General features: G+C 42.6%; 1 protein-coding gene across 1 annotated transcript in view; it reads right to left on the minus strand.

Annotated features, from left to right (window-relative positions):
* Positions 1 to 910: 910 nt before the first annotated feature.
* LOC136429786 (mutS protein homolog 4-like) overlaps positions 911 to 25,464 on the minus strand; it is a 29,014-nt gene continuing 4,460 nt past the window's right edge. Inside the window, exons 4-28 of the mRNA XM_066419751.1 lie at positions 25,133 to 25,218; positions 24,785 to 24,847; positions 23,961 to 24,084; positions 23,639 to 23,705; positions 22,827 to 22,948; positions 22,206 to 22,349; positions 21,481 to 21,561; positions 19,684 to 19,874; positions 18,167 to 18,286; positions 17,311 to 17,323; positions 16,978 to 17,031; positions 16,675 to 16,772; positions 16,151 to 16,237; positions 15,730 to 15,742; positions 14,672 to 14,717; positions 14,205 to 14,329; positions 7,800 to 7,894; positions 7,101 to 7,148; positions 5,568 to 5,735; positions 5,124 to 5,196; positions 4,004 to 4,068; positions 3,725 to 3,795; positions 3,368 to 3,471; positions 2,780 to 2,868; positions 911 to 2,091 (exon numbers count right to left, since the gene is read on the minus strand). Coding sequence (XP_066275848.1) covers positions 1,924 to 2,091; positions 2,780 to 2,868; positions 3,368 to 3,471; positions 3,725 to 3,795; positions 4,004 to 4,068; positions 5,124 to 5,196; positions 5,568 to 5,735; positions 7,101 to 7,148; positions 7,800 to 7,894; positions 14,205 to 14,329; positions 14,672 to 14,717; positions 15,730 to 15,742; positions 16,151 to 16,237; positions 16,675 to 16,772; positions 16,978 to 17,031; positions 17,311 to 17,323; positions 18,167 to 18,286; positions 19,684 to 19,874; positions 21,481 to 21,561; positions 22,206 to 22,349; positions 22,827 to 22,948; positions 23,639 to 23,705; positions 23,961 to 24,084; positions 24,785 to 24,847; positions 25,133 to 25,218 — 2,315 coding nt within the window. The 3' untranslated portion in view covers positions 911 to 1,923. The remainder of the gene's footprint in view (positions 2,092 to 2,779; positions 2,869 to 3,367; positions 3,472 to 3,724; positions 3,796 to 4,003; positions 4,069 to 5,123; positions 5,197 to 5,567; positions 5,736 to 7,100; positions 7,149 to 7,799; positions 7,895 to 14,204; positions 14,330 to 14,671; positions 14,718 to 15,729; positions 15,743 to 16,150; positions 16,238 to 16,674; positions 16,773 to 16,977; positions 17,032 to 17,310; positions 17,324 to 18,166; positions 18,287 to 19,683; positions 19,875 to 21,480; positions 21,562 to 22,205; positions 22,350 to 22,826; positions 22,949 to 23,638; positions 23,706 to 23,960; positions 24,085 to 24,784; positions 24,848 to 25,132; positions 25,219 to 25,464) is intronic.

Raw genomic sequence — 25,464 nt, forward strand, 5'->3', positions numbered from 1 at the left:
CTAGTGGATAAAGCCATGTTGATGTGATTATATGGATGACATCCTCTGGGAACTCCAAAACTGATGCAGGCGTGCGAAAAAAAAAGGATTGATATGAAAACTAAGTGGTGAGGAACATTAAACAAATGACCTAAAACACAGTACATGGCAAACTGAACAATTGTGCTTGATTAATTTTTGTTCTTTCACATCTTCTTCTTTGACTTTGGCATTCTAAAACATTAGTTTCCTGATATTCTGTACAATTAACAGTATAAATTAGTTGCAGCTGCTTTGTACGATTTACAGTATTTTGTACGATTTAAAGTATTTAAAAAAAAAATTAATATTGATGCGCAAAGTAACATACATGTATCTATGATAATCGAATCAACATGGCCTACATTTTGTAAGTTAGTCCACGCCAATTTAATTTATTGGTTAACAGATTTTTTATTCAATTTTTAGCACAAAATAAATCATGAAAACAGAAGGCTCAGGGGTGTTCACTCCCTGAAATCTGTAAACTTTCCCAACAAGGAAAATTGTTCCTGTTAACTAAACTGTCATCAAGTTCAGAATGAAGCCAGTCTCCTAAAGACCACTACAAAAATCCTGAGCTGTTGTCTGCCCTCTGTGAATCAAAATATGGTCACAGACATTACTTTATTCTTTTGAAAAAAAAAAGGTTTATGCTTTTCATGAAGATGATAAATTTTGTAAAGATATATATAATATACCTGTATCATGTGTAACGTAATAGAACATTATGGACTTAAATTAAAGGTATGTCAAAGTCAACGATCCCTCAAACACAGAAGAACACACACAAATCTGATGTTTTGTACATAATCGTCATGCAATATGCATGTATATTGCAGAGGAAATAGAGCAAATTAAAGTACCTAACATGTATAGCTACGTGTACTAAATAAAACTGACAACTTTTTTATTCTGATATTTGTGTCTTCTTTGTTGCGCATTGAAAGCACAGTGAGTAACAGATTCAATTTTGATAATCTCTATTTTTCAGAACTTCTAAATCTAAGTACTTTTCGAAACCTGTCATTCAGGAACAAGATACACATGTTGCATCAATCATTCACACTCCCTATCCGCATAAACATCTTTGACATCTTAGCCATAACCACAACCTGGTAATAAACTTGTAACGCTAAACCGAAAAACCATAGAACGCTATGATTTCCACTGACTTACCCTAGGCTTACATTTCCTTATTATAACTACTGGTCTTTTCTTAATGATAAAAACTCATTGAAGAAGATGATATTTCTCCAAGGAACAGTTCATAAACAGCCCAGTTCATCAGACCTTGAACAGAAAAGTATCTTAGACTTGTAGAGAGTCTTTAAGATGTTTCCTTAACTACATGTATGTAAACACTGAAGTTTTTTGTGATGGTGACAACTCTCCACAAGACAACTTGTGTGCCAAGAAAGAGAATGATAGTAGAAACAACCAAGTAGCCTTTAACAGAAGAGACAGTAGGGAGCTAATATTGGTGTCTTGAAGCTCCTCGATTCTATTATCCTATCTTAGACTCCAAACAAGGAAAATTGTGCTAATGTAGAGCACTATAATGAATAAACCTAAAATCATCCTACTCCCTGCCTTTAACAAATAGAAGAGACTGTATATGGAGGTACCCGGTAATATCCATCTGTTGAAAGTCCTTGATTATAATACCGTAAATGCAGAGATGTTTGCAGGGATTTAATTTTGCGTTAGGGAGAAAATGGAGTGTTTGCGTTTGAAACAATAGTAGCGCTACAGTCAAACAATGGAACAATAAAACCACCGCGAACGTTTCTGCATTTACAGCATCTTAGACTTTGAGAACACTTAAAGATGTCCTGGCTACTCTACTGGCTGGCAGTCGGCATTTACAGTATCTTGAGTTTGAGAACACTTAAGATGTCCTGGCTACTCTACTGGCTGGCAGTCGGCCTCGTACTGTTTCTTCAGACTCTTCAGGTATTCTCGCAGACTGTCTTCGTCCAGACGGGAGTTCCGGGCAGCCTGCATCAGCCGCGTGGCAAGTCTGAACACTGCCCTCTGTCGCCTGGACTCAGTACTGCAGGTCTGGTTCATCTTATGGATAGAATTTAGAGATTTATATATAACTGGAAGCACTATTTTCATTTATGTTGTGGGAAGAACCTCCGTGTACATTATCACTTCTCCCCAGTCAATGAAAGTACATAGTATGTATAACGTTATTCTAAATTTTCTTAATGTTCAAAATATTTTTCCCTGAGGACTGGATCGGCCTTACAGTCCATTGCAGATGTGTAATAAAGCTTGATCCCAAATACTCGCTTGATCGATTAGTATGCATACATGTACATGATAGACTGACAAAGCTTTAATCTTAAAGGTAAGAATCTGGTTCGTGTGAGAGTCTTAAGCCCCCCTCTCACTGGACCCGCGGCACGCTGGCGTCGTCGCTGCATCCTAAACTGGATTTGTGTTACCCTTGACTTTAGAATTGGAATATTATTCAAAATGTACAAGTATGACCCAAAAGACAACAAAACACACAAAGCTTAAAAAGATTCGTTTTTTGTCGATGAAATTCGTTGAGTGCTTTGTCAATTCGATCGGCCGCAGCGACGACGCCAGCGTGCCGCGGGTCCAGTGAGCGGGGGTCACCAGAGAAGACTCTCACACACATGCTTTGAAAAGCTCTTCAAAACGTTTCACAGATTTTCAACAAGAACAGAAAAAAATCTGATAGTTGAACACACAGTCTAGCGTCTAGAATATGCTCAGTGTAAACCTTTTTCTGCTGTGTGATTTCTGCAGCGATTCTCTTGGCCTCCTGCACCACAGGGCTGGGCAGGGTGGACACCTCCGCTAGCTGGAGACCTGTCAGGGAGATACAGATTTCTTTCACTTTCTTCTATCATGTGATTATTGTCAAAGAAATGCCGCTGGTTGTCTTGTTTGTATTGCATAGTAAGTAAATAGCCTCATGGCAATTAACACACCAGCCTTAAGGTTGCACTGAACAGTACAAGCTGCATATCCTGGCAGATATATTTTAAATATTACTTAAACAGGGAAGGACCCCTACTCTTCAGATGCTGTTGGCATTATTTATTTTCTTTGCTGTCTGTTTTTTTAATGCAACCTTGAAGTAATTGATCAGTTATGCTTGAAATGTGTGATATCAGTCCCCCATTTGCAAGTAATACAAGTACAAGACACAGTGGTTCTGTTGGCTGTACCAAAATAGAATTTGTAGAAAGTGCATGCTTCATTCTTTTTTTATACGTGTACACTGTGTTTTCTATGCTGCAAAATCAGACCGCAATCCGTGTGCAGGAAATAAGTTTTTGTCCAGGAATTGCTGCAACAAGCCTACCGTAGTGTTTCTCCTCTGTGTGGCCCTTGGACAGCACGTGGGTGTACGAGATCTTGTGGCAGTTTCCCACGTCACTGAACGTACGCATGACCTCAAAATGGTAACTATAGCAACAAGGCACCATATAGTTAGGTCAGGTCAAGAGGCAGGCTACGTCCTGGGACTTCTTAATAATGACAGAAGGAAAGTTTACAAGTATGCCATGTATTGATAAGATGTAACAAAACTTACTTCTCAAAATTAGGAAAAAGCATAGCAGACCATAGAATGTGTGGCCTATTTACTATGAAATATATATCAGTTTAAAAGGCATTTGAATGGACACTTTGGACAATAATAATATGTTACACTACTCACTTCTCTACATTGGGATAGAGGCTATCCAGACTAGTCAACTCCAGAAAGTGGGTGGCAAAGAAAGTGAAGGCCTGGGGAAACACAGACAATGGTTCTCATTAAACTTGTACACACTGTGAGTTATCGGGTACAACTGTTCTAGTCCAGCTATCCGTAAAATAATGATGAAATCGATTAACCCTTAACCTGCTAACTTGAAGGTAGCCGTTTGGCACCGAATTTGTAGTGGTCTTGAGGTTAGGCAGGGGGGAGAATGTTAAGACTGAAATAGTCCCGTACCTTGAGGCTCAGCAGGTATTCACAGATGGCATGGCAGAGCCCCACACCCTCTTCATTACTAGTGCCTGCAAAAACATGAAACAAGCAAACAAGCTTTAGTAATTACTTTGTTATACGATCTGTGTTATTTACTTCATAATTTACACATGACTCTAAATCACAACTGCCTTGTTTGATCCATATGTCACTGATGGAGGCCATATATCTTCATAAGGCCACACAAATTTAATTTGTTGGTTAACAGATTTTTTTTAAATCTTAGCATGAGGACATCATTATAACAGAAGGCTGGGGTGAAAACTTGCACCTGACCCTGTTCACTCCCTGAAACTGTGTGCACCAAAGTACAAACTTTCCTCTGAGGTTCTGTTTTCAATTTTTCAATCTAGCATTTTTTTTTAAATTCTGTTAACCAAGAAATAAAATTGGTGTGGCCTAAGTGTGGCCCACCTACAAATATTCAATTTTTTGATTCTTGGTCCAAGAAACATACTGTTAGATTGGAACATCAACAGAATCTGAGGGGAAAGTCTGTTACAGTACTTTGGTATACAGTATACTTGGGTTTTAAGGGAGTGAACAGATTCAGATGCACAAGGTAGTGTGCGTAGTCCAGTGGTTAGTGATCTTGCCTCTGGAACTAGAAGCCCTGAGTTCGATCTCGGCTGTGTCACTCACCCAACATGCACACTACCGGAAAGGGTCGCAGTCCTTAGGATGGGGCGTTAAGCCGTGGTCCACTGTTCATTGTGCTTGTCGAAAAGAGCTAGGGGAATTTCTCTGGTACAATGAACCTGTAAATACTATACATAGCATCTGTCTTCTCTGTCACGACCAGTGGAAGATTAGCTCATCTGTTCATTGAGTTCATTTGAGCTAAACTGGTTTGAGATCACTTTCCTTTCACCCCAGACTCCTGTTTTTGTGATGTCCTCTTGCAAACATTTTGCATGAAAATGTTTGAGAACCAATTATGTGGCCTAAGCAAAATAAACCCGACAAACAGCCAAGAGTTGGTAAAAGAAGCTGACACAGCATGACTTGTTCTGTATCAAAACATTCAACTTGTGAATTGACAAGCAAAAGTCATGAGAAAGTGCAACGGCCATCCTATAGCTACCTCGCCCCAACTCATCGATGATGATGAGGGAATTGTTGGTCGCGTTCTGGACGATGTAGTTTACCTCTCTCATCTGGGAAAACAAAAGCGCAATTAAGCCATTTAATGAAATGCTTCAGCTGTTTAACTTGACCATTAGGAATGTATAGTATTTAGTTTCCATTTCTCTACGAAACCCTTCATATTACACTTATATAGGGAAGTGAAGGTCATGTTCTAGTGTGACCGATGATGGCGGTGGTAAAAAAAATGTACATATTGTGTGTGTGTGTCTGTCTGTGTATGTGTGTGTCTGTCTGTGTGTCTGTGACGGTCACTTGTTACCGTGAGTGAGTTACTAGCCATCAGGCACAAACTTCTCGAGCAAGTCTCTGTTAGTTACAGTAATTGTAATATCCTCAAATAAGAGGCTCAAGTGTAAAAAGTTGATGATAATGAGATGACCTCCAGCATGAAGGTCGAGGCGTTTGTCTCGATGTCGTCGTCGCTGCCGATGCGTGAGAAGATCTGGTCGGCGACGCGGAAGGATCCGTACTCGGCGGGGACATAGGACCCGGCCTGCGCCATGATCTGTAGCAGAGCAATCTGCTTCAGGTAGGTCGACTTCCCGCTCTACACAAACAGCAGAGAAAAGGTCTTGGTTAGCAAGTCCCTGGAATTGACGTTGGGACCATGATTTATGCTTTAATGTTAACCCTTAAGCTGCCAGTCCCGACTTAATTCGGGATACAGAAATATGCCTTGTGTGCTGGACCCGGTTATAACTGGGATAGGGTGTTCCCCAGAACAAAACTGCTTTGCGTGCGTGTAGTGCGGGAAGTTAGGGGAGTTAGCGCCGCCGGGTGTTTCGCGGGTTTCGTGAGGGAGGTCAGGGGTCGAACATTTTTGATTTTTACTTGGCTAAAAAACCTGGCAGCTTAAGGGTTAAGTGTTGCTGGACATGTATGGTGACTACCTGATCATAGAACAGCAAAAACTGCCATGACCTGGAAACCTGAGGGTACACAACCGAGAAGAACAATACAAAATGATAGATTAGTTGGCATTATGCAGAAGGATCCATGCTCGGCGGGGACGTAGGACCCGCGCTGTGCCATGATCTGTAGCAGAGCAATCTTGGGTGGGTCAGCAAAAAGGACCTTTGTTACAGTGTAACAGTACTGTTAATGTTAGCAGTGTGACAATGACTTATGCTTTAATGATCAGCATGTACAGATGTCCCTGTAGCTCAACTGGTAGCAGCCTCACAGCTTAGCCCGTGTCCAATTGCCTGACAGTATACGCAGTTGTTTTATATCGTTTTTGGACAGACAAGGTCGACGTCGAACTGCACTCAGGTTTTTCATAACTTATTTCAACAGTGCCACGTACAGATAACAATAACCCATTTCTACACCTGGGTGGGGTGAGGAAAGTCGTGTTAAGTGCCTTTCCCAAGGGCACAACATCCGTGGCATCAGGGGGATTTGAACCCGGGACCTTTCAGTTCTACCGATTGCGCCACACGATGCCACGATGCCACTGGTAGCAGCCTCACAGCTGTGTCTATAATCTAAGTTGCTAACTGGGAGACAGTAGTTCTATTAGGTGTTCAGAATGCTGATCATATGTGGTATGATAAATAATGATACTATAGGAGCCATTTACTAACAGTTGGCATGCAATTCAACATCAAAAAGGCTGGTGTCAGGTCACAATGAACATTTCCTATTACAAGTATTTATTAGGCCACACCAATTCCATTTCTTGGTTAACAGATTTTTTGTTTAACTTTAGCACGAGAACATCATTAAAACAGCAGGCTGGGGTGAAAACTTGCACCTGACCATGTTCACTCCCTGAAACTGTGTGCACCAAAGTACAAACTTTCCTCTGTGATTCTGTTTTCCAGTTGATTTTCCAATTTAGCATTTTTTCAAAAATTCCGTTAACCAAGAAATCAAATTGGTGTGGCCTTACAGTACGCTTGCAGCTCACCATGTTCGGTCCAGTCACAACGACAAAGTTGCTCCCCTCAGAGGCATACTAGAAAACAGATTCAAAGGGCACAATTCAGTCACATGTGAACTTCACCTTTTGCCAGACATAAGGAAAATAAGGCTCAACATTTAACAGATGTGTCACATTAATCCAAGACAATGGGATATTCTTTTGACAAATATCTAAACCTTTAAACACAGCAATGAGTTTACTACTCTTGGGAGCTTTCAGAGCAATTATTTTCAAAGTGGGATGGCAGAATGACATTAGGCCATCACCTGCAAGTCAGAAGGATACACTGTTGATTGAAATTTAGACATTGAACAATGTGACTTGAAAGCATAATTTCTAACCACATTTATTTATCTATTGGAAAATGTCACAATACATTTTGTACATCACACTGACTCTCGAGGCAGCGTAGATGCTATTGGAGAGTCAACAGATGGGGAAAGACAAATACATACTATTGCAACATGCTACAGAGTACAAAATGTACCATTCTAAACTTACAGTGTTGAATAATATAACTGTAACTGACTGAAGCCGAGTGAATTGCAAAAGCTGACCATGTCTTTCGAGACACAAAGAGCTAAGATAACTGTAACAGCCACTCTTCTCCCTAGATCAGAAACGTCACAAGACTAGCATTTCTAACCACATGACTACGATATGTTACAAAGTCCCCAAACTTACAGTGTTGTTGGCTACGGGAGGCTCCAGGGAGATCTTGTCCAGAATGGGGTGTCGGCCCTGCTTCACTGCCAGGGTGTCTGTGAAATCTGGGCGTACTTTGGGCAGAGCACAGAAAAAGAAGACTGAATACACTTCAAGCTGCTTATAAAAGGCTATAGCTAACTAGCTGCTGTACCTTTCCAAGTTAAAAGTATCTAACCTTCACACACAGAAGTTAAGAATGTACAACTCACGCCCACCTTAGGCCACACCAATTTAATTTAGTGGTTAACGGAATTTTTAGAAAAATGCTAGATTGGAAAATCAACATGGAAACAGAATCTCAGAGGAAAGTTTGTACTTTGGTGCACACAGTTTCAGCGAGTGAACAGGGTCAGAGCGTGTGCGAGACCGTACCATAGTTTCCCAGTGTGCAGGCGTGTGTGAGACCTTACCATTGTTGCTTTATCCTTAGTGACTCATGAGGCGGAGACCGTAGATGCTGCTATAACCTTGTATTCTAGTCTTGGGTTAGTACTGTGTACATTGACGTGTGCTCAGCTCCAGTTCGGGTAGAGAAGAGATCGTATTACTTCAAGCTGTCTTTCTTAGAGCACTCCTTATTCCATATTCATGGTGGGCTATGCTAAGTCACATAAATGGAGGGGGTGCTCACAGCTATCTTACTTCTTGTAACATCCCCTTTCTTTTATAAAAGATGTTAGTTTCTTTTATCTTTATCTAGCATGCATTATCACAAAACTTCTGTCATGCATTATCAACTAAAATACTAGCAGTGTCCATCATCCGTGTTCATTGTCCATTTTCACAGTCCATGATCATAGTCCGTTTCACAGGTTCATCTTGTCTGGTGGTTTGACAGCTCTGCCTGATCGTGTTGTGTATGGCGTTGCAGACGTTGTCGCTGTCGTTGGCTCTGCAGTCGACGCTGTCGTTGTTGCTGTCGTTGTCTCTGCAGTCGACGCTGGCGTTGTCGCCGTCGTTGGTTCTTCCTCTGTTGAGAGTGTTGTTGGAGCTTCTGCCGTCTCTCGAATGTGTTTTCGGTTTCTCCTGTACTTGGCTCCGTCAACTTCTACTTCATAGGATTTCGGCGAAACACGTTGCACGCATGTGCCGTACTTCCACTCTGCTGTCTTCTGATTTGGTGTTGTTTCAACACGCACTGGTTGACCTGGGTGTAGTGGTGGAAGGTTTCTTGTTCCTCTGTCGAAGTACACTTTTGACCTCGCTTTTCTCTTTGTAATGCTACTGGGTACATGCTGTACCACTTCTGGTTTCAGCGCTTGCTTGGTGATTGGGACTTGTGTTCTGGTCCTTCTTGACATAAGTCGCTGTGCAGGAGTGCTATCTTCTCCTTGCGTTGGTGTGTTTCTCCAAGCTAAGATTGCTAACCAGGGATCTTGTCGGTCTGCCTCTGCTTTCTTTAGCAGGGTTTTTGCAATTTTCACCGCTGACTCAGCTTTTCCATTCGACTGGCTGTGGTCATCCTCGTCCACCAGGGCCTTTCCGCTCTACGTTACATCGCTCGCGGAAAAGGCCCTGGTAACACGGGATGCCATCCATGGTTTTTGCAGGTCGAGCCTCCAAAACAGCTTCAGCCAATCAGAGGGGTTAAAACCCATTTGCTTCCACTCATCGGACGCAAACGCGCAAAGAACGCTGGGAAGCTATCAACCAATCAGGTTACGTGTTACGGCTAGCTCATTAATTATTTATGAGCTACAACTGCCGTTTGTCCCAAATAAGGGTTAGCTCATTAACTATTCATTAGCTACAACTGCCGTTTGTCCCAAATAAGGATTAGCTCATTAATTATTCATCAGCAAGTCTCGTCGACCTGCAAAAACCATGGATGGCATCCCGTGTTACCAGGGCCTTTTCCGCGAGCGATGTAACGTAGAGCGGAAAGGCCCTGGTGGACGAGGATGGGCTGTGGTAGGGCGATGTTGTTATATGCTTGAATTCCCATGTCTTCGCGAATCTTTTGAATTCTTCTGATGCGAACTGTGGTCCATTGTCTGTGACCACTTCCATCGGTACACCATGTCTGCTAAAGTTCTCCTTGGTCTTCTGAATGACCTTCTTTGCGGTGGTGTTCTGTTGGAGTTCATCTATCTCCCAAAAGTCGGAGTAATGATCCACTGTCACTAGATAGTGTCGGTCTCCGAATGTCATAAGATCCATTGATACCCGGCTCCACGGTGTGGTTGGTACTGGGTGTGATAGGAGTGGCTCTCTTTGCTGTTTTGGTTTGTAGGTGTTGCATATGTCGCAACGTTTGACCTTCTCTCTGATCTGGTCGCTCATGCCTGGCCAGAAGAGGCTTTCTCTTGCTCTTCTTATGCATGCCTCTATGCCTTGATGGCTTGAATGAGTCTTTCTCACCATCTCTTCTCTCAGGCTGGATGGGATCACGATCGCTGCCCCCTTGTAGATGATGTCTTCATCCACGGTGAGTTGATCTCTGTAGTTGAAGTAGTCTCGGACCTCTTTCTTCACTTGGGTCCGGTACTCTGGCCATCCTGACTGGATTATCTTCTTCAACTCTTGCATGTTTCCATCATGCTTGGTGTGTCGACGTATTTCTTCAATCGTCATGTCTGACACATTGAGATATTCCGCTGGCTTCACTTCTTGGATTTCCTGATCTTCGAGTCGTGCCGCTCTTATCTGGAGTATGTCATACTCGTCTCTGGGCTCTGGACTCTGTGTCTTCAGGTAGGCTCTTGATAGCATGTCAGCTATATGCATGTCGGTGCCTTTCCTGTACTTGACATTCAGGTTATATTTCTGCAATCGCAGGAGCATTCTTTGCAGCCTCTTCGGCGCATCGAGGAGAGGCTTCTTGTGTATCACTTCCAGCGGTTTGTGATCACTTTGTACATTAACCACGTCTCTGCCATGTATGTATTGATTAAACTTCTGTGAAGCAAAGACGATGGCTAGGCACTCCTTCTCAATTTGTGCATAATTCTGCTCAGTTCTGCTTAGAGATCTCGACGCATAGGCCACCGGACGGCCTTCTTGCAGGAGCGCCGCTCCGAGACCCTTTTCGCTTGCGTCGCACTGAATGGTGACCTCCTTCTCGATGTCGTAATACTGTAGCATTGGCTGTGACGTGAGGAGCCTCTTCACGTCCTCCATCGCTGCTGTATGCTGCGGCAGCCATGCCCAGACAGCATCCTTGTCTGTCAGCCTTCTTAATGGCTCGCACACATCGGACAAGTGTGGCATGAACTTCGCAAGGTAATTGGTCATACCCAGAAACCGCTGAACTGCCCTCACGTCCTCTGGTTGGGGCATGTCTTGGATTGCCTTTACCTTCTCTGGGTCTGGGCGTAGTCCTTGTGCAGTAAGGAGCTGTCCCATATAAGGCACTTCTTTCAGCTTGAGTCGCAGCTTCTTCTTGTTCAGCTTCAGGTTTCTCTCTCTTGCTCTTGCGAGTAGCTTGTGCAGATTCTCGTCATGGTCTTGGGTGGCTTCTTCTTCTGTGTCTCCACACCCAAACACGAGAATGTCGTCTGCGATGACGTCAACACCTTGGAGTCCCTCTAGCACTTCGTGCTGTCGCCTCTGATATTCCTCAGGGGCTGTACAAATCCCAAAGGGCATTCGTAGCCATCTGAACCTCCCGAACGGTGTCCAGAACGTGGTAAGGTAACTGCTTTCTTCGTCCAGCTTCACTTGCCAGAAGCCGTCTTTTGCATCTAACACCGAGAATACTTTAGCTTTGGCCAATCTCGGCAAGACTTCGTCGATGGTGGGTATCTGATACTTTGGCCTTTTCAGCGCCTTATTCAGATCTTTCGGATCCAGGCATATTCTCATCTTTGTTGCCTTCTTGACTACCACCATGCTTGAGATCCAATCTGTGGGTTTTGTCACCCTGGCGATTACCTTCTTCTTCTCCAATTCTTCTATTCTCTCTTTCAGCTCTGCTTTCAATGGTACAGGTACGCGTCGTGGTAGGTGCTGCACTGGTTTGACACTTTCGTCGATTTCAATATGATACTCTCCAGCGAGGCATCCTAGTCCTTCAAAGACGTCTGAATATTGCTCCACAATCTGTTCTGTTGTGAGGCCTTTGACTTGCATCTGGTTGACTGTATTCAGAGTTATCAGCTTCAACCTTGTGCATGTGTCTGCTGACAGCAGAGGCATCTGCTGTCCGTCGACTATCTGGAATTCCAATTCCAATTCCAATTCTTGATATTCTGCTCTCAGTTTGGCTTGGCCAATCGGTTTGAGGGTCGTCCCGTCATAAAGCTTCAGTCTGGCTCTGCTGGGTTTTATCTGTCTTCCGATCCTCTTGAAGTCACTTACGCTCATCACGTTGCATGTTGCACCCGTATCTAGTTGACAGCGCAGTGTCTTCTCTTTCTGGTTTCCTTCCTTCAACTTCAGATCCACGTACCATTTCTTGTTATTACTTGTCACTTTGCCTACTGTGTAGACTTCTTCATCTTCAGATTCTTGTTCTCTGATCATGTGCACCTTAGCCTTTGTTTTGCATACACGGGCGAAATGGTTCAAACGCTTGCACTTCGCACACTGCTTATTGTAGGCCGGACATTTCGTCTTGTCCTTGGTGTGTGAACCTCCGCAATATCCACACTTTGTCTGTGTCTTCCCGGGGTTTGGCTTGTACCTTTCCCTGGCTTTGCCTGGCGTATAGGCACCTCTGCGGGCAAAGTGGACTGTGTCATGATCAGTCTCAGTACTGCTCTGTATTGCCTTCATGTGTTGATTGGTGGTCTCACTTGTCTTGCAGTCATCTATGGCTGCTTGAAGGGTGAGGTTTCTCTGTTTGAGCAGTTTCATTCTGACCTTGCTGTCCCGGATCCCGAGGACTATTCTGTCTCTAAGCATCTGGTCTTTTAAGTCTCCATAGTCACAAGTGGATATCAGCTTTCGCAGTCGGGCTACGTAAGCCGCTATCTTCTCACCTGCGGCCTGATCGCATTTGTTAAACTTGTATCGCTCATAGACTGTGTTTCTCAATGGCTTGAAGTGTTTGTCAAGCACAGTGATTATCTTTGCAGGGTCATCTAGAGGGTTTGCATCTGCATCATCAGGGTCTGGTGGTATGTCCAGATTCTTCAAAATATCTAGGCAGTCTCTGCCCATTACCGTCTTCAAGGTCGCTGACCTGATCACGGCTGTTTTCTTGCTTGTCTCCGTCGCTATTTCATAGCTATTCCAGTCTTCTTTGAAGGTTTCCCAATTCTCTGCCACATCCCCTGTCAGTTCTAATGGTCGCGGGACGGGTAGAAAGCCCTTTTCTGCCATTATTCTAGTTCAAAAGGTCTGTTCTGTGTGTCAAAGCTCTGGTCTGTGACCTACCGCCATCTTTGTTGTTATCCTGTCACTTCATTAGCTGTTAACAAGACACTGATGGATGCTTTGTCCTAGCACCTTTGACCTAGGGTCTACCTTGTTAGGGAATTGACTCCTGTCAACCTCAAGACTGTGGGCCTTTGTGTTCTTCAGTTACACTGACTGTCCGAAATCTAGGACGCTTTTGTCTAGGGAGTTCTAACTGAGACACTCTGGAATTTTGTCTGGAATCTTGTCTGGCTTCTCATGAAAATTCTAAAGAATATACTCCATGCTGTTCGCCAAACTTCAGTTTCTCTAGAAAGACTTCAAAGTAAGATACAACTTACAGTTGCATCTTCTGTTCAACTTGAAGACTTGTTCTTCTGGACTTCCTCTGTCCGTGTTCCAGTCGAAGGCTTCTTTTTTCCTTCTTCTTCCTCTTGTCAGAACTTGTGGTTCGTATTCACCTCGTCAGGACTCTTGTGAGGTTAAACTTCTTGACACCATGTTGCGTTATCCTTAGTGACTCATGAGGCGGAGACCGTAGATGCTGCTATAACCTTGTATTCTAGTCTTGGGTTAGTACTGTGTACATTGACGTGTGCTCAGCTCCAGTTCGGGTAGAGAAGAGATCGTATTACTTCAAGCTGTCTTTCTTAGAGCACTCCTTATTCCATATTCATGGTGGGCTATGCTAAGTCACATAAATGGAGGGGGTGCTCACAGCTATCTTACTTCTTGTAACAACCATAGTTTCCCAGAGTGCAGGCGTGTGCGAGACCTTACCATAGTTTCCCACTGTGCAAGCGTGTGCGAGACCTTACCATAGTGTCCCATTGTGCAGGCGTGTGCGAGACCTTACCATAGTTTCCCAGTGTGCAGGCGTGTGTGAGACCTTACCATAGTTTCCCATTGTGCAGGCATGTGCGAGACCTTTAGTTTCCCAGTGTGCAAGCGTGTGTGAGACCTTACCATAGTTTCCCAGAGTGCAGGCGTGTGCGAGACCTTACCATAGTTTCCCACTGTGCAAGCGTGTGCGAGACCTTACCATAGTTTCCCAGTGTGCAGGCGTGTGCGAGACCTTACCATAGTTTCCCAGTGTGCAGGCGTGTGCAAAGGAGACCAGCATGTCCAGTGTGGCCACAGTCTCGGTCAGCTTGTACAGGCACCCGATCTGGTCCCGCACTTCATTCAGCAGCTCACTCACAACTCTGGGGAAACAGTTTGTGACAAGGTGTTATTTATTTTTCATTTATTTATTTATTCAGTCTGCTTCAGGCTCAAAGGCCCATACACACATCTAAAGGCAATAACGACAGAACCTATTAGGTAAGGGTAATATTAAGGTCACACAGTCTTTGTTGAGGCTGTAGAGGCAGTGGGTTGTTATCCACTGTATGTATCGAGGGCACGGTGTTGGAGTGAGGAAAGTCGTGTAAAGCGCAGAGTCACAAAGTCTAAGCCAGGAATCAAACATGCGACCTCTCCACCTCATGTCTACCTGCCTAGCCATGCACATTTACTGTTAGCATTGCTGTAAAAGGTTTACTTACACATTGGTCATGAGGTAGATCTCATTCAGGGACTCACGGATACGATCTGCAGTCGGACAACATTGCATGTTAGTTACGTACTATATACTACAATAGATTGATGTCTGGTACAGCACAGAAACAAGGCTTTCATGGACAGCTTTGACACACAAGGTTTCTCTATCTAAGGCTACAACGGCATAGTCCTTTTTCAGAACAATTTGTTATAAAAATGACCAACGTTTGTCAATATACTTCAATTAGATGTCAACAAAGTAAATAGGTCAGCTTTTTTTATAGGCTGGGTACCTGTAGAATTAGTTAGGTCTAGGTCCAGAGTTGAACCGATGTACCTGAACCAGAACAGAACAAAACATGAGTACTAGTGGACACTAATACTAATCTTACCAAAAAAGTTGGTAAATTGGGTGTCAAAAAGTCAGTTTTGACCAGGGCTGTCTCCAACTTTGAATTTTTTTCCATCCCACTCATTGTTTTAGCTCCAATGTTTTAATCTTCTTTGTTAAATCTGTCATTTTAAGCCTACAAAAATGTATTTTCATCAAGTTCATATCATCAGCACCTGCAAGTTAGAACCTGTACCTGAACCAATGTACTAGGTACACAGCCCTCAACTTGATCTGTCCATCATTAATGGTTGGTATCAACTTAAACCTTCTCCTTGTGAGATTCAACAATGTGGAGTGTGGAAGTAGAGAACAAATGAACATATATGTTAAGACTGATAGAGTTGTTGGTGAGGTCAATAGATTTAGACAAAGGACACAAATTTAAAGCAACAAACAGCAGTGTGTCACTTTAGGCCACACCAATTTAATTTCTTGGTTAATGGATTCTTTTTTTAAATTTTAGCAGGAGGACATCATGAAAACAGAAGGCTGGAGTGAAAACTTGCACCTGACCCTGTTCACCCCCTGAAACTGTGTGCACCAAAGTACAAACTTTTCTCTGAGGTTCTTTTATTATGTTGATTTTCCAATATAGCATTTTTTTCAAAATTCCGTCAACCAAGAAATTAGATTGGTGTGGCCTTATACTGAAGTCTCATCTGTACATACCGTTCATCTTGATCTGTCAAGGGAAAAAAAGGGTGCTTAGTCAGATGACCAGTTTTCAAAACTCCTGATATCAATGTCATGTGTTTTCAAGTTTACAAATTGCCACAACAGTACAAGTGTTTTTTGTTGTGATCCTTGAACTTGATGTTTGATGATATACTGGGCTGGAAACTTGAGATGTGCTTGTCTATAGTACTTTAATCAGGAAGGGTTAGTTGAGGGTAATACAGAGGGTGTGCTCAGACGCTCAGGTTGAGTCGAATTAGGAAGTCTTTGTGCTTGGGTCTCCTTTAATACATGTGGCTGAGCTACTTAGTATGGAAATGGACTAAACTAAAACACAATGTGGAGGGGTGCTGCTCTGGCTACATTACTGATAATACAACAGTGTTGGCTGAAAGAGATGATAATGAGAGCTTACCAGGTCCGTGGTGGTGAAACTTATAGAACTCTTCACCTTCACTCTCTTTATGAAACAGTCGGGGAGTTTGTCTGGCAGGGGGCCATCCTGGAATAGGATACAGTCTTACATATTGAGGAAGGAAATGTTAAGAATACACTAAACATGACTTGGAGAGTACAAACCTTCAATTCAAGATCATTAGTATTTCTCCATGATAGGATTCACATGATACTGTAATCTCCCTTTTTGGGACAAAGCTGATATTAGGTGCTTGCCTGGTCTTGCTGTGTAAAATTAGTGTCTAATAGTATACAGATTCCTTGGTGCAGATGTACAATGTAGATCTACATCTGATTTATTTCCCAAGTTTGTTATGTCTAATACTAACAGAGGAACAAGTACATTTTGCACTCAGTCTGCTACTTAATGGCATTATGATACTTCGTAATACCAACAAGAAACAAGGTCAGTGTGCAAGCTGTATCTAGAGTCTACCTGATTTTTAAAGTTAATCAGGCAAAAGCTGAATGAGGGAATCTTACCTTAGGACCGTGCACCAGCTGTATGAAGAACCCCCTGAAGGAGTTGTACCCCGTCCGGAGCGGCAGGTTGTACTTTTCTCCAAGCTGTCGGATCATCTCTGTTAGAAAAAATCCAGATGTACATTTATGTACTTTAGATCAGTGATAGAATACAGACCAGGAATTCACAAGTCTAAAGGTGATTCTAAAACATGAAAGCTTCTCTGTCACAGAAAAAAGGGAATACAAGAGATGTAACTTGTAAGGTATTGTAGTCATGAAGAAATCTTAACTATATAGAAAAGAATTTTTAAACTGTTGTACCTGCGATGTCGTCCACAATCTCAGTGTAGGTCCTCCTGGCAACATCTAACAGACCTGCAATGAAAATGTTTTCCAAATTGCCTTCACGTGTCAGAATTCACAAAGATACGAGGCTTTACATGTCAAGAAAACAAAGTTCAATTCTATCCATCTTACAAAGGTTATTTAGTAATCGAAGCAAAAATCACAGATGGAAGAATGTTATGTTTTACAGAGACTAAAGCAAAACAGAAATCTGCATCTTCAACAGTTCTTGCTCTTGCAAGAAATTAGAAGAAACCAAAAGTTACCATCTATAGCAAATCGTATTTAAAAAAAGTTCAAATGACTCACCATTGATGTTTGGCTGTTTTTATGGGGGAAAAACAACATCACAGTGTGAGATACAAATTTGTTCAGAGTTTGCACAACTGTATTAGGACAAGAAATGAAGAATTACAGAAAAACAACATACATGCAACCAGTGCACGGAAACTTATGGACCCACCCTTGTCAGCCATTTTACAGGCCCAACTCTAAATCTGTCTACTTCTCCTCTGGCCTTGAAAATCACAGTTTTTCCGCAAACATTCACTCCTTCCTTTCTAAAGACTAAGAGGAGTGAGGGAGGCCATTGATACTGATACTTTGTTACCTCCATTAGCTATCATACAGTGTTTATGTAGCTACTCTTCCTGGAGTACAACAAACATACATCTGACAGACTACAGAAAATTAATACTGTACATCATCATCATTAAAATTGATTAACTTATACATATATGCCTTAGCATCTCCTGTCTAAACCTGCTCTGTGTTGCCGTTTGTATCCGATGTGGCAAACTGTTCCACATAGATATGGATCTGTCTTTTTCATGGCAATGGTTTTTGGTTTCAATAGTCTTTCCGTTAACTGCCATTAACGTTAACTGTCACTAACATCAGAGCTCATAAACTGAGACGGGGGCTGATGCAGACTGCTGGGTTTCTTTGACCAGTTGCTGATGTGACACTTCTGTTCACGTCACGTGACATAGACTGGTGATTTCAATTTAAAAGGATCAGTGGACTGATTGGAAGCTTGTTGATTAGCGCTTGTGTATGAAAACAAATCCACTTTACTTTGGGTATGAAAACAGCAAATTACCGTCCCAGATGAACTTGCATTTGAACTAGCCTGACATGCGGTTTGGTGCATGAGGAGACGTACCCTGACAGCAAAGCACTTCTGTGTCCTCATGTTGAGGCTGCCGCGCTGGTACCGCGTGTCGTCGTGGATCACGGTCTGGATCTTCTCCATGATCAGCCCAAACCTGGGATCCCCCAGGGTCTGCAGATAAAGGGAAGAACCATGGAATTTAAAAAAGGAAGATGCTAGGGGTTCTAACTGTTACTGTGTCTTTATTTCTAAAGAAATCACTAGCATCTTTAGGAGATACATGTGTGTATGATCTGCCCAAACCTGGGATCTGCCAGGGTCTGCAGATCCTGGGAAGAGCCATGGAATTTAAAAAAGAAAGATGCTAGGGGTTCTAACTGTTACTGTGTCTTTATTTCTAAAGAAAACACTATACAGCATCTTTAGGAGATACATGTGTGTATGATCTGCCCAAACATGGGATCTGCCAGGGTCTGCAGATCCTTGGAAGAACCATGGAATTTAAAAAAGGAGTAGAATACGGGCTAGGGATTCTGACTGCCAACTCCTGAGATATTAAGAAGATGAAAGAGAGTGTAGAGAAAAGACCAGCTTCGAGACATGATCAGCCAAAAGCTGGGATCTACTAGGGTCTGCAGATCCAAAGAAGACCCATAAAAGAAGGAAGAAGTAAAACGACAAATGTATAGGTTCTAACTTTCAGCTCCTGAGATCTTGAGCCTCTGTAAGATGAAACAATTTGCTGGACTTGTAGAGGGTGAGGACCTCCTTACCCGGTACAGTACCAGACTGCCCATTGTCCACATTTGAGCTTGAAAAGACACTGGGAATTTAGAATCATCTCTCAACTTCAAATCATTCAATGTTAGATATATATAATAATGAATATATGTATATGTCTTTGCAAGTTGAAATTATCAGTTCTTATTCAAACTGTAGAAAGCAATAAAGAGCTGGTTATCACAGTCCTTGAGATTTTATATATGTATGGCCTCCGTCGTTGAGATTTTACAGTTATAATACATGGTAGTGTTATTTTACTTCAACTTGAGATACCCCCCGATGACCCCGCGAGGGGCAAAGTAGGAAGGGGGGTCCCAGGCTAAGGCGGGCAGGCCTCCAGCCTGGCGCGGTATGACTCAACGGTGGGAGCCGTAACAACCGCGGCAGGCAGGGGGTTCCACTCGGGGATGGTGCGGGGGGAGAATGAATGTTTGTAAGAGTCTGTCCAGGCGTTAAGTGGTTAAGTGGTTTACATCACAGTCCTTAAGATTTTACTGTTACAATGTAGTTAGTTAGGTACTGTTATTTACAGTGTAGTAAGCCTTGAATAGCTTGTTATCACAGCCCTTAAGATTTTACTGTTAGAATATAGTACAGTAAATGAGGTAGTGTTATTTACAGTGTAGTAAGCCTTGAAGAGCTGGTTGTCACAGCCCTTAAGATTTTACTGTTAGAATATAGTACAGTAAATGAGGTAGTGTTATTTACAGTGTAGTAAGCCTCAAAGCGCTGGTTATCACAGTACTGTTAGAATATAGTACAGTAAATGAGTCAGTCTTATTTACAGTGTAGTAAGCCTTGAAGAGCTGGTTGTCACAGCCCTTGAGCGCGGCCTGCAGAGGTTCCACCAGCTCCAAGGTGTGCTTCAGGTAGATGATGTTGGTGATCTTACTCTCCGCTGTCTTCACCGTCTCCTGTTTTGGGATCTGCACACACATGGACAGGAGATGGTCCACATCCAGGAACCGGCTCACAACTATGGGGGGGGGGCAAAAACAATAGCTATCACTGCACACACATGGACAGGAGGTGTTCCACATCCAGAAACCGGCTCACAACTATGGGAGGGGGGAACCAACAATAGCTATCACTGTACACACATGGACAGGAGGTGTTCCACATCCAGAAAACGGCTCACAACTATGGGAGGGGGGAACCAACAATAGCTATCACTGTACACACATGGACAGGTGTTCCACATCCAGAAAACGACTCACAACTACAGGGGGGGGGGAACAAAAACAATACCTATCACTGTACACACATGGACAGGAGGTGTTCCACATCCAGAAACCGGCTCACAACTATGGGAGGGGGGAACCAACAATAGCTATCACTGTACACACATGGACAGGAGGTGGTCCACATCCAGAAAACGGCTCACAACTATGGGAGGGGGGAACCAACAATAGCTATCACTGTACACACATGGACAGGAGGTGGTCCACATCCGGGAAGCGGCTCACAACCACAGGGGGACACCAACAATACATGTACCTTTCACTGTACACACATGAACATTTAACATCTATCACTTAACATAATGGTCTACATCCAGGACACAGCTCACAAGTACAGGGGGGATGGAGTTAATAAACTTTAAAGGTTCAGTGGAAATGGTTTTTAACTCATTTCAGTTGAATGTCCAATGTTTTATCGACACAATCACTATGAGAAAGCTCATCAACAACCATCACAAATAGTTCAGCACCAGAGACAGAGGAGAAGGGATTGAGTTTAGGGGTTCAGTGTAAGCAACTTCAAACTCATTTCATTTGGAAGTGCAATGTTTTTTGTCTACACAATCACTGAGAAAGCTCAGCAGGAACAGTCACAACCGTTTCAGCACCAGGGACAGAGGAAAACACAATGAGTTCTTGTTTTCCTTCGAAACTGTATCAATTGATAAACCCAACAGACTGTTGCAAAAAGACAAGAGAAAACTTGATGGGGACCCCCATGAATGTAGATTGTAGAACTACAGTATTGGACAAAAATGTTCGCGGTTTTTGCGGCGACCGTTTCACCGCAAGCTTAAAACCACCGCAAACATTTTTGTCCAATACTGTGGCAGTATGTGACTATAGCACTGCCGCAAACTTAAAACCACCGCAAACACTCTATTTTCCCCTTAGCGCGAAATAAAGACCACGCAAACTTAAATGCATTTACAGTATTTGATTTCCTGTGTTGTCTTCTTCGGATCTTACCCCATTACTATTGAACACTCGTATCTGTATATAAATTGAATAAAAAGACTCTTTTTACACAACCAAGAGATTTATTCCACTGACGTTTCGGTGACCATCTGTCACCTTCTTCAAGGCAATTCTGACTAGTTCACATAGCAATGCAGCACAGGTGTTGCTGCTTACACATAATGAGATTTTTACATATGTACAATCACGGGAGATGACATCACTATGCGGTCCCAAACGTACAGAAGTGTAACACATACACAACTATCTCTTGGTTGTGTAAAAAGAGTCTTTTCATTCAGTGACTTACCAACCTGATGAAACTATTCACGGCTGTATATAAATTGTTTGGATATTTTGTTTTGATGTAAAATCCCATCCCACCTGACTGCAGGTTATAGAAGAGTTCCTCGTTGTCTGTCAGTTCAGCCACACAGTCCAGTCTCATGCTGATGGTCTCCAAATCTGCAACAACAAACATCATTGCTTTTGTTTTGTTTGTTTGAACCTTTGTTTATTCATGAGAAGCTCAAATCAGCACGCAGGCTGCTTTTCATTGAGGTCATGAGGGAAGAGGTAAGGGTCAGATACAATATAACAGAGATACACAGTCATTTGAGTCCTAATAACTCTATCAACATATATCATTACATATTTTAGGACTATGCCTTTGACAGGCCCATCATTGTTGTTGTGAAATTATTCAAAAATACAAATGCTGTGTTTAGAACTTTTATTGTGTAAATAATAAGCAATGGGTTCAATAGATGCATAGATATTATTAATACATGGAAACCATTACTGTAACTATATCTTCTCTTAGAAAAAAGGTCTGATTTTTTCATTTGAAGGTCTATCATAATGCTGTTTTTATTGGTATTATGATATGATTTTCTAAGCATCTTTCTTTCAGAGTTGCATACATTATTGGGTAAAGTTAGTGGAATTACTGCAGTTAAAAGATGCCTAGATTGTGCCAAAGTAGGAAGAAAGCCATAACCACAAACTGTACCACAGGGAGGCTGGAGGATGTTGGCCCTGGTTAGCCTGGCACCTGCAGCCATCTTGGTGTTCGTTAGCTAACTAGTCGTGATTACCACAAACCGTACCACAGGGAGGCTGGAGGATGTTGGCCCTGGTTAGCCTGGCACCTGCAGCCGTCTTGGTGTAGTTCATGGCCCCAAACAGGGTGTGCTGGCTCTTAGGGTCCCGCACATTCTGCAGCAGCTCAAGGTTCCTGGCAGTGGAGGCGTCTGGACAGACAAGCAAAAATATTTTGTGTCATAAATACTCCAAATAGCAGTAACTCAAGCAACTGGATATGATATTGGAAACAGTCAGATGTTTCAAGTAGCATCCACTACTTTTCGTCACTGACACCGAGCAAGATTTGTCGATCAGCGATGTTGATGTTTTCAAATAAAGTGAAGACAATTGTAGATGGTTCAATAGAAAAAAAACTGGACAAAGTCAAGACAGGTTGCTGTAAATGAGACAATAGCTCCTGTTGGAGCACAGGAGCTAAAGCTGGTTCGTGTGCAAGTGCCAGACAGTTCAACCTGTAGCCCTCCTTCCTTGTTGATAGTCATACATACATGTACTATAAAGTGTTACAGTCAATGCATTCAAGTTAGGAGTCATCCCATTTCATGGTAGGGAGAAAATGGAGTGTTTGCGGTGCAATTCCTTATTGGTTACAGAGTTAGGCAGCAGGGAGAAGGTTAACCTACCGATCATGGTGCACTGCTCACTTCCCCTGAAGAGAATCTTGAGGGAGTTGGGAGCGTACACCACGTTCTGGATAAACTCCACATACTTCAGTAGGGCTGCAGTACAGGCCAGGGAATAGTACCTAGAGCAGGAGGGAAGGGCATAAGATATAAAAGGTACAACACACCTTAATTCTCACCAGGGCTAGCCCTTTGTAGTAGCCACAAGCAAGTTGGGCAGCCCTGGCTGTGTATCTGGCTGTGTATCCTGAACAGCCAAACATATAAATAAACACAAGCAAAGTTTTACAGTGTGTGTTACAGTGCACCAAAGAGAGATAAGAGCATGTGTGAATGAGGAAGCTGAATTCACTGGGGCACATACAGTAATTCTTGATTTGTTTACTCAAACTTAATTTTAGCTGATTTAACGGTCACTAGTCAACAGCTAAAATTTCATCATCGCTAATATTTGATCACTAATATTTGAGACAGTAGTGTTAGTTCCCACCGTTAAGATTAAGTGCCGTGACCTACTCCATTTTCCCCCAACTGCTATATTTTCCTACCGCTATATCAAAGGGATTTACAGTTGTACTCCGTATGCCTAAGGATGAATCTCTCTATGTCCCAATCTCATGTCAAGGCACCTGGCAATGACACCAAACTACCACCTATTTGCAGTACGATCCAACAGCTCCTGGGAAATTACAATGGTCAACTTACACCTAATCAGATCACTCACCTTGTCAGCAACAAAAACAACTGGTTCAGACTAATGTGTACTCGCAGTGAAACAATATCTGCTGTGTCATGTTTTCAAGCCCACTTACTTGGAGGCCACCTCCATTTCGATGGAGTTGAATTCCGGCACACAGAGCTGACGAACATACTGCAGACCTGGAGCAGCGCACATCGAACAAGGTGTAATTTGGGTATGGAAGGTTTGTTCAGCTATATGAATGCTTACATTTCATGTGAGACAATTCACATGCAGGTATTTGTATGATATCAATTAGATACATAGATACAGTATCTATGTATCTAATTGATATGATACAAACGTACCTGTATGTAAATTAACATATATAAAAAGAGGATGACAGAAAATCACATAGAAAACCTCAGTCCACCCTGTTTTTAGGTGATGAATACCTTTTGTCTCATTGAAGTACTTCCTCTGTACAGTGGAAATGTTGGTGTTGTTAAAGTTGTCGCTGATGAGTTTGAAGAGTTTGGTCATGTTGCCATTCTCACAGGCTGTGTTGGGCATGATGATCTGTAACAAATACATGTAATACCTGAAGTAAAGTACCTATCTAAGCAAGATCTTACAGTCAAAAAGTCCTATACAATTCTCCGTTTCTGAATGTATATTGGTAAGATTTCATATCTTGCATTTTTGCATTTTGTGTGTGCAAAGTAATGAAGTGTTAGCGGTGGTTTTGAGTTCGCATTCGAGACAACAGACAAAGGGAAAAGATATTCTGCGGTGGTTTAAAGTTTGCAGCAAAGAGCTTACCGCAAAAACTGCGAGCATAAAACCACCACGAATATTTCTGCATTTATAGTATCTTATCATGATAATCGCAGAGCATGAGCACTGCCACAAAACATGTTAGTTAAAAGTTAAAATCCTCCCACACCATAATTGATGTATAGGGCGGTGCCCATCTCCGTTTCATAGGCCTGGGCCACACTGTGGTGCAATCACTGCAGCAGGGGGCTAGTCCACAGGCAGTGGAGTGTGTTTAACTTCCATTCTGTTTCAGAAGTATGTACCATTTTTATAAACTTTGGTATGACTCAATGCGCCTCTTGTCCAAAAGTGTCCTAACCCTGGGCTTGAACCCGGGCCTTCTGGTCCAAGTAATCAGAACCAGATGTGGCTAGTAACAGAAGCGCAGACCACTACACCACAGGGACACTCCTGGCCACAAAACATGAGACTGAATACATGTATAATACATACGTCTCACCTCAATGGGCTGCAGGATGTTGATCTTGGTCATGGTCTTGACATAAGTCTGACTGTCGGAGAACTGAGGAAGAAATATTAGCAATCAACAGACCGATAAACAATCATAAGCAACATACCAGCAAGGGTTGGTGTTTTTTTAAAAACCATTTTTGTCACCTCAGCAATGTCTAGTCAACAAATATATGTATTTGACGTTTTTCTTATTGACGTTATTCTTATTGAATTTGCACACCCCAGCAATATATTGTCTATTGACTGACTGATTGATTGACTGACTGACTGACTGATTGATCGATTGACTGATTGATTGACTGGTTGATTGATTTATTGATTGATTGTGCCCCACCTGTGAGATGATGAGTTCTGGTCTCTTCAGGTCGATGGTTGCCATGCCGATCTCCCCCCTGGCCAGACCACGCCCTTCCACAAGTGCTGGAGAGACGGAGATACATTCTCTTAGGCTGAGACTGGTGATGATGTTTCAGAGAAGTTTAATTCATCCCTCTGAGTCTGTGTTGTCTGTGACCTGTACTGTAATGCTGCCACTTTGTCAGGACAGCCCTAGTTTCGACACCGCTTTATTCTGACATCATCCAATTCATGTTCCGAAACCCAAATATGTCTGGAAACCCCTATGTTTGGGTTTGATGGTGTTCAGATACAGGGTGTTGGAGCATA

The sequence above is a fragment of the Branchiostoma lanceolatum genome, chromosome 3, assembly GCF_035083965.1.
Source record: "Branchiostoma lanceolatum isolate klBraLanc5 chromosome 3, klBraLanc5.hap2, whole genome shotgun sequence".
NCBI lineage: Eukaryota > Metazoa > Chordata > Leptocardii > Amphioxiformes > Branchiostomatidae > Branchiostoma > Branchiostoma lanceolatum.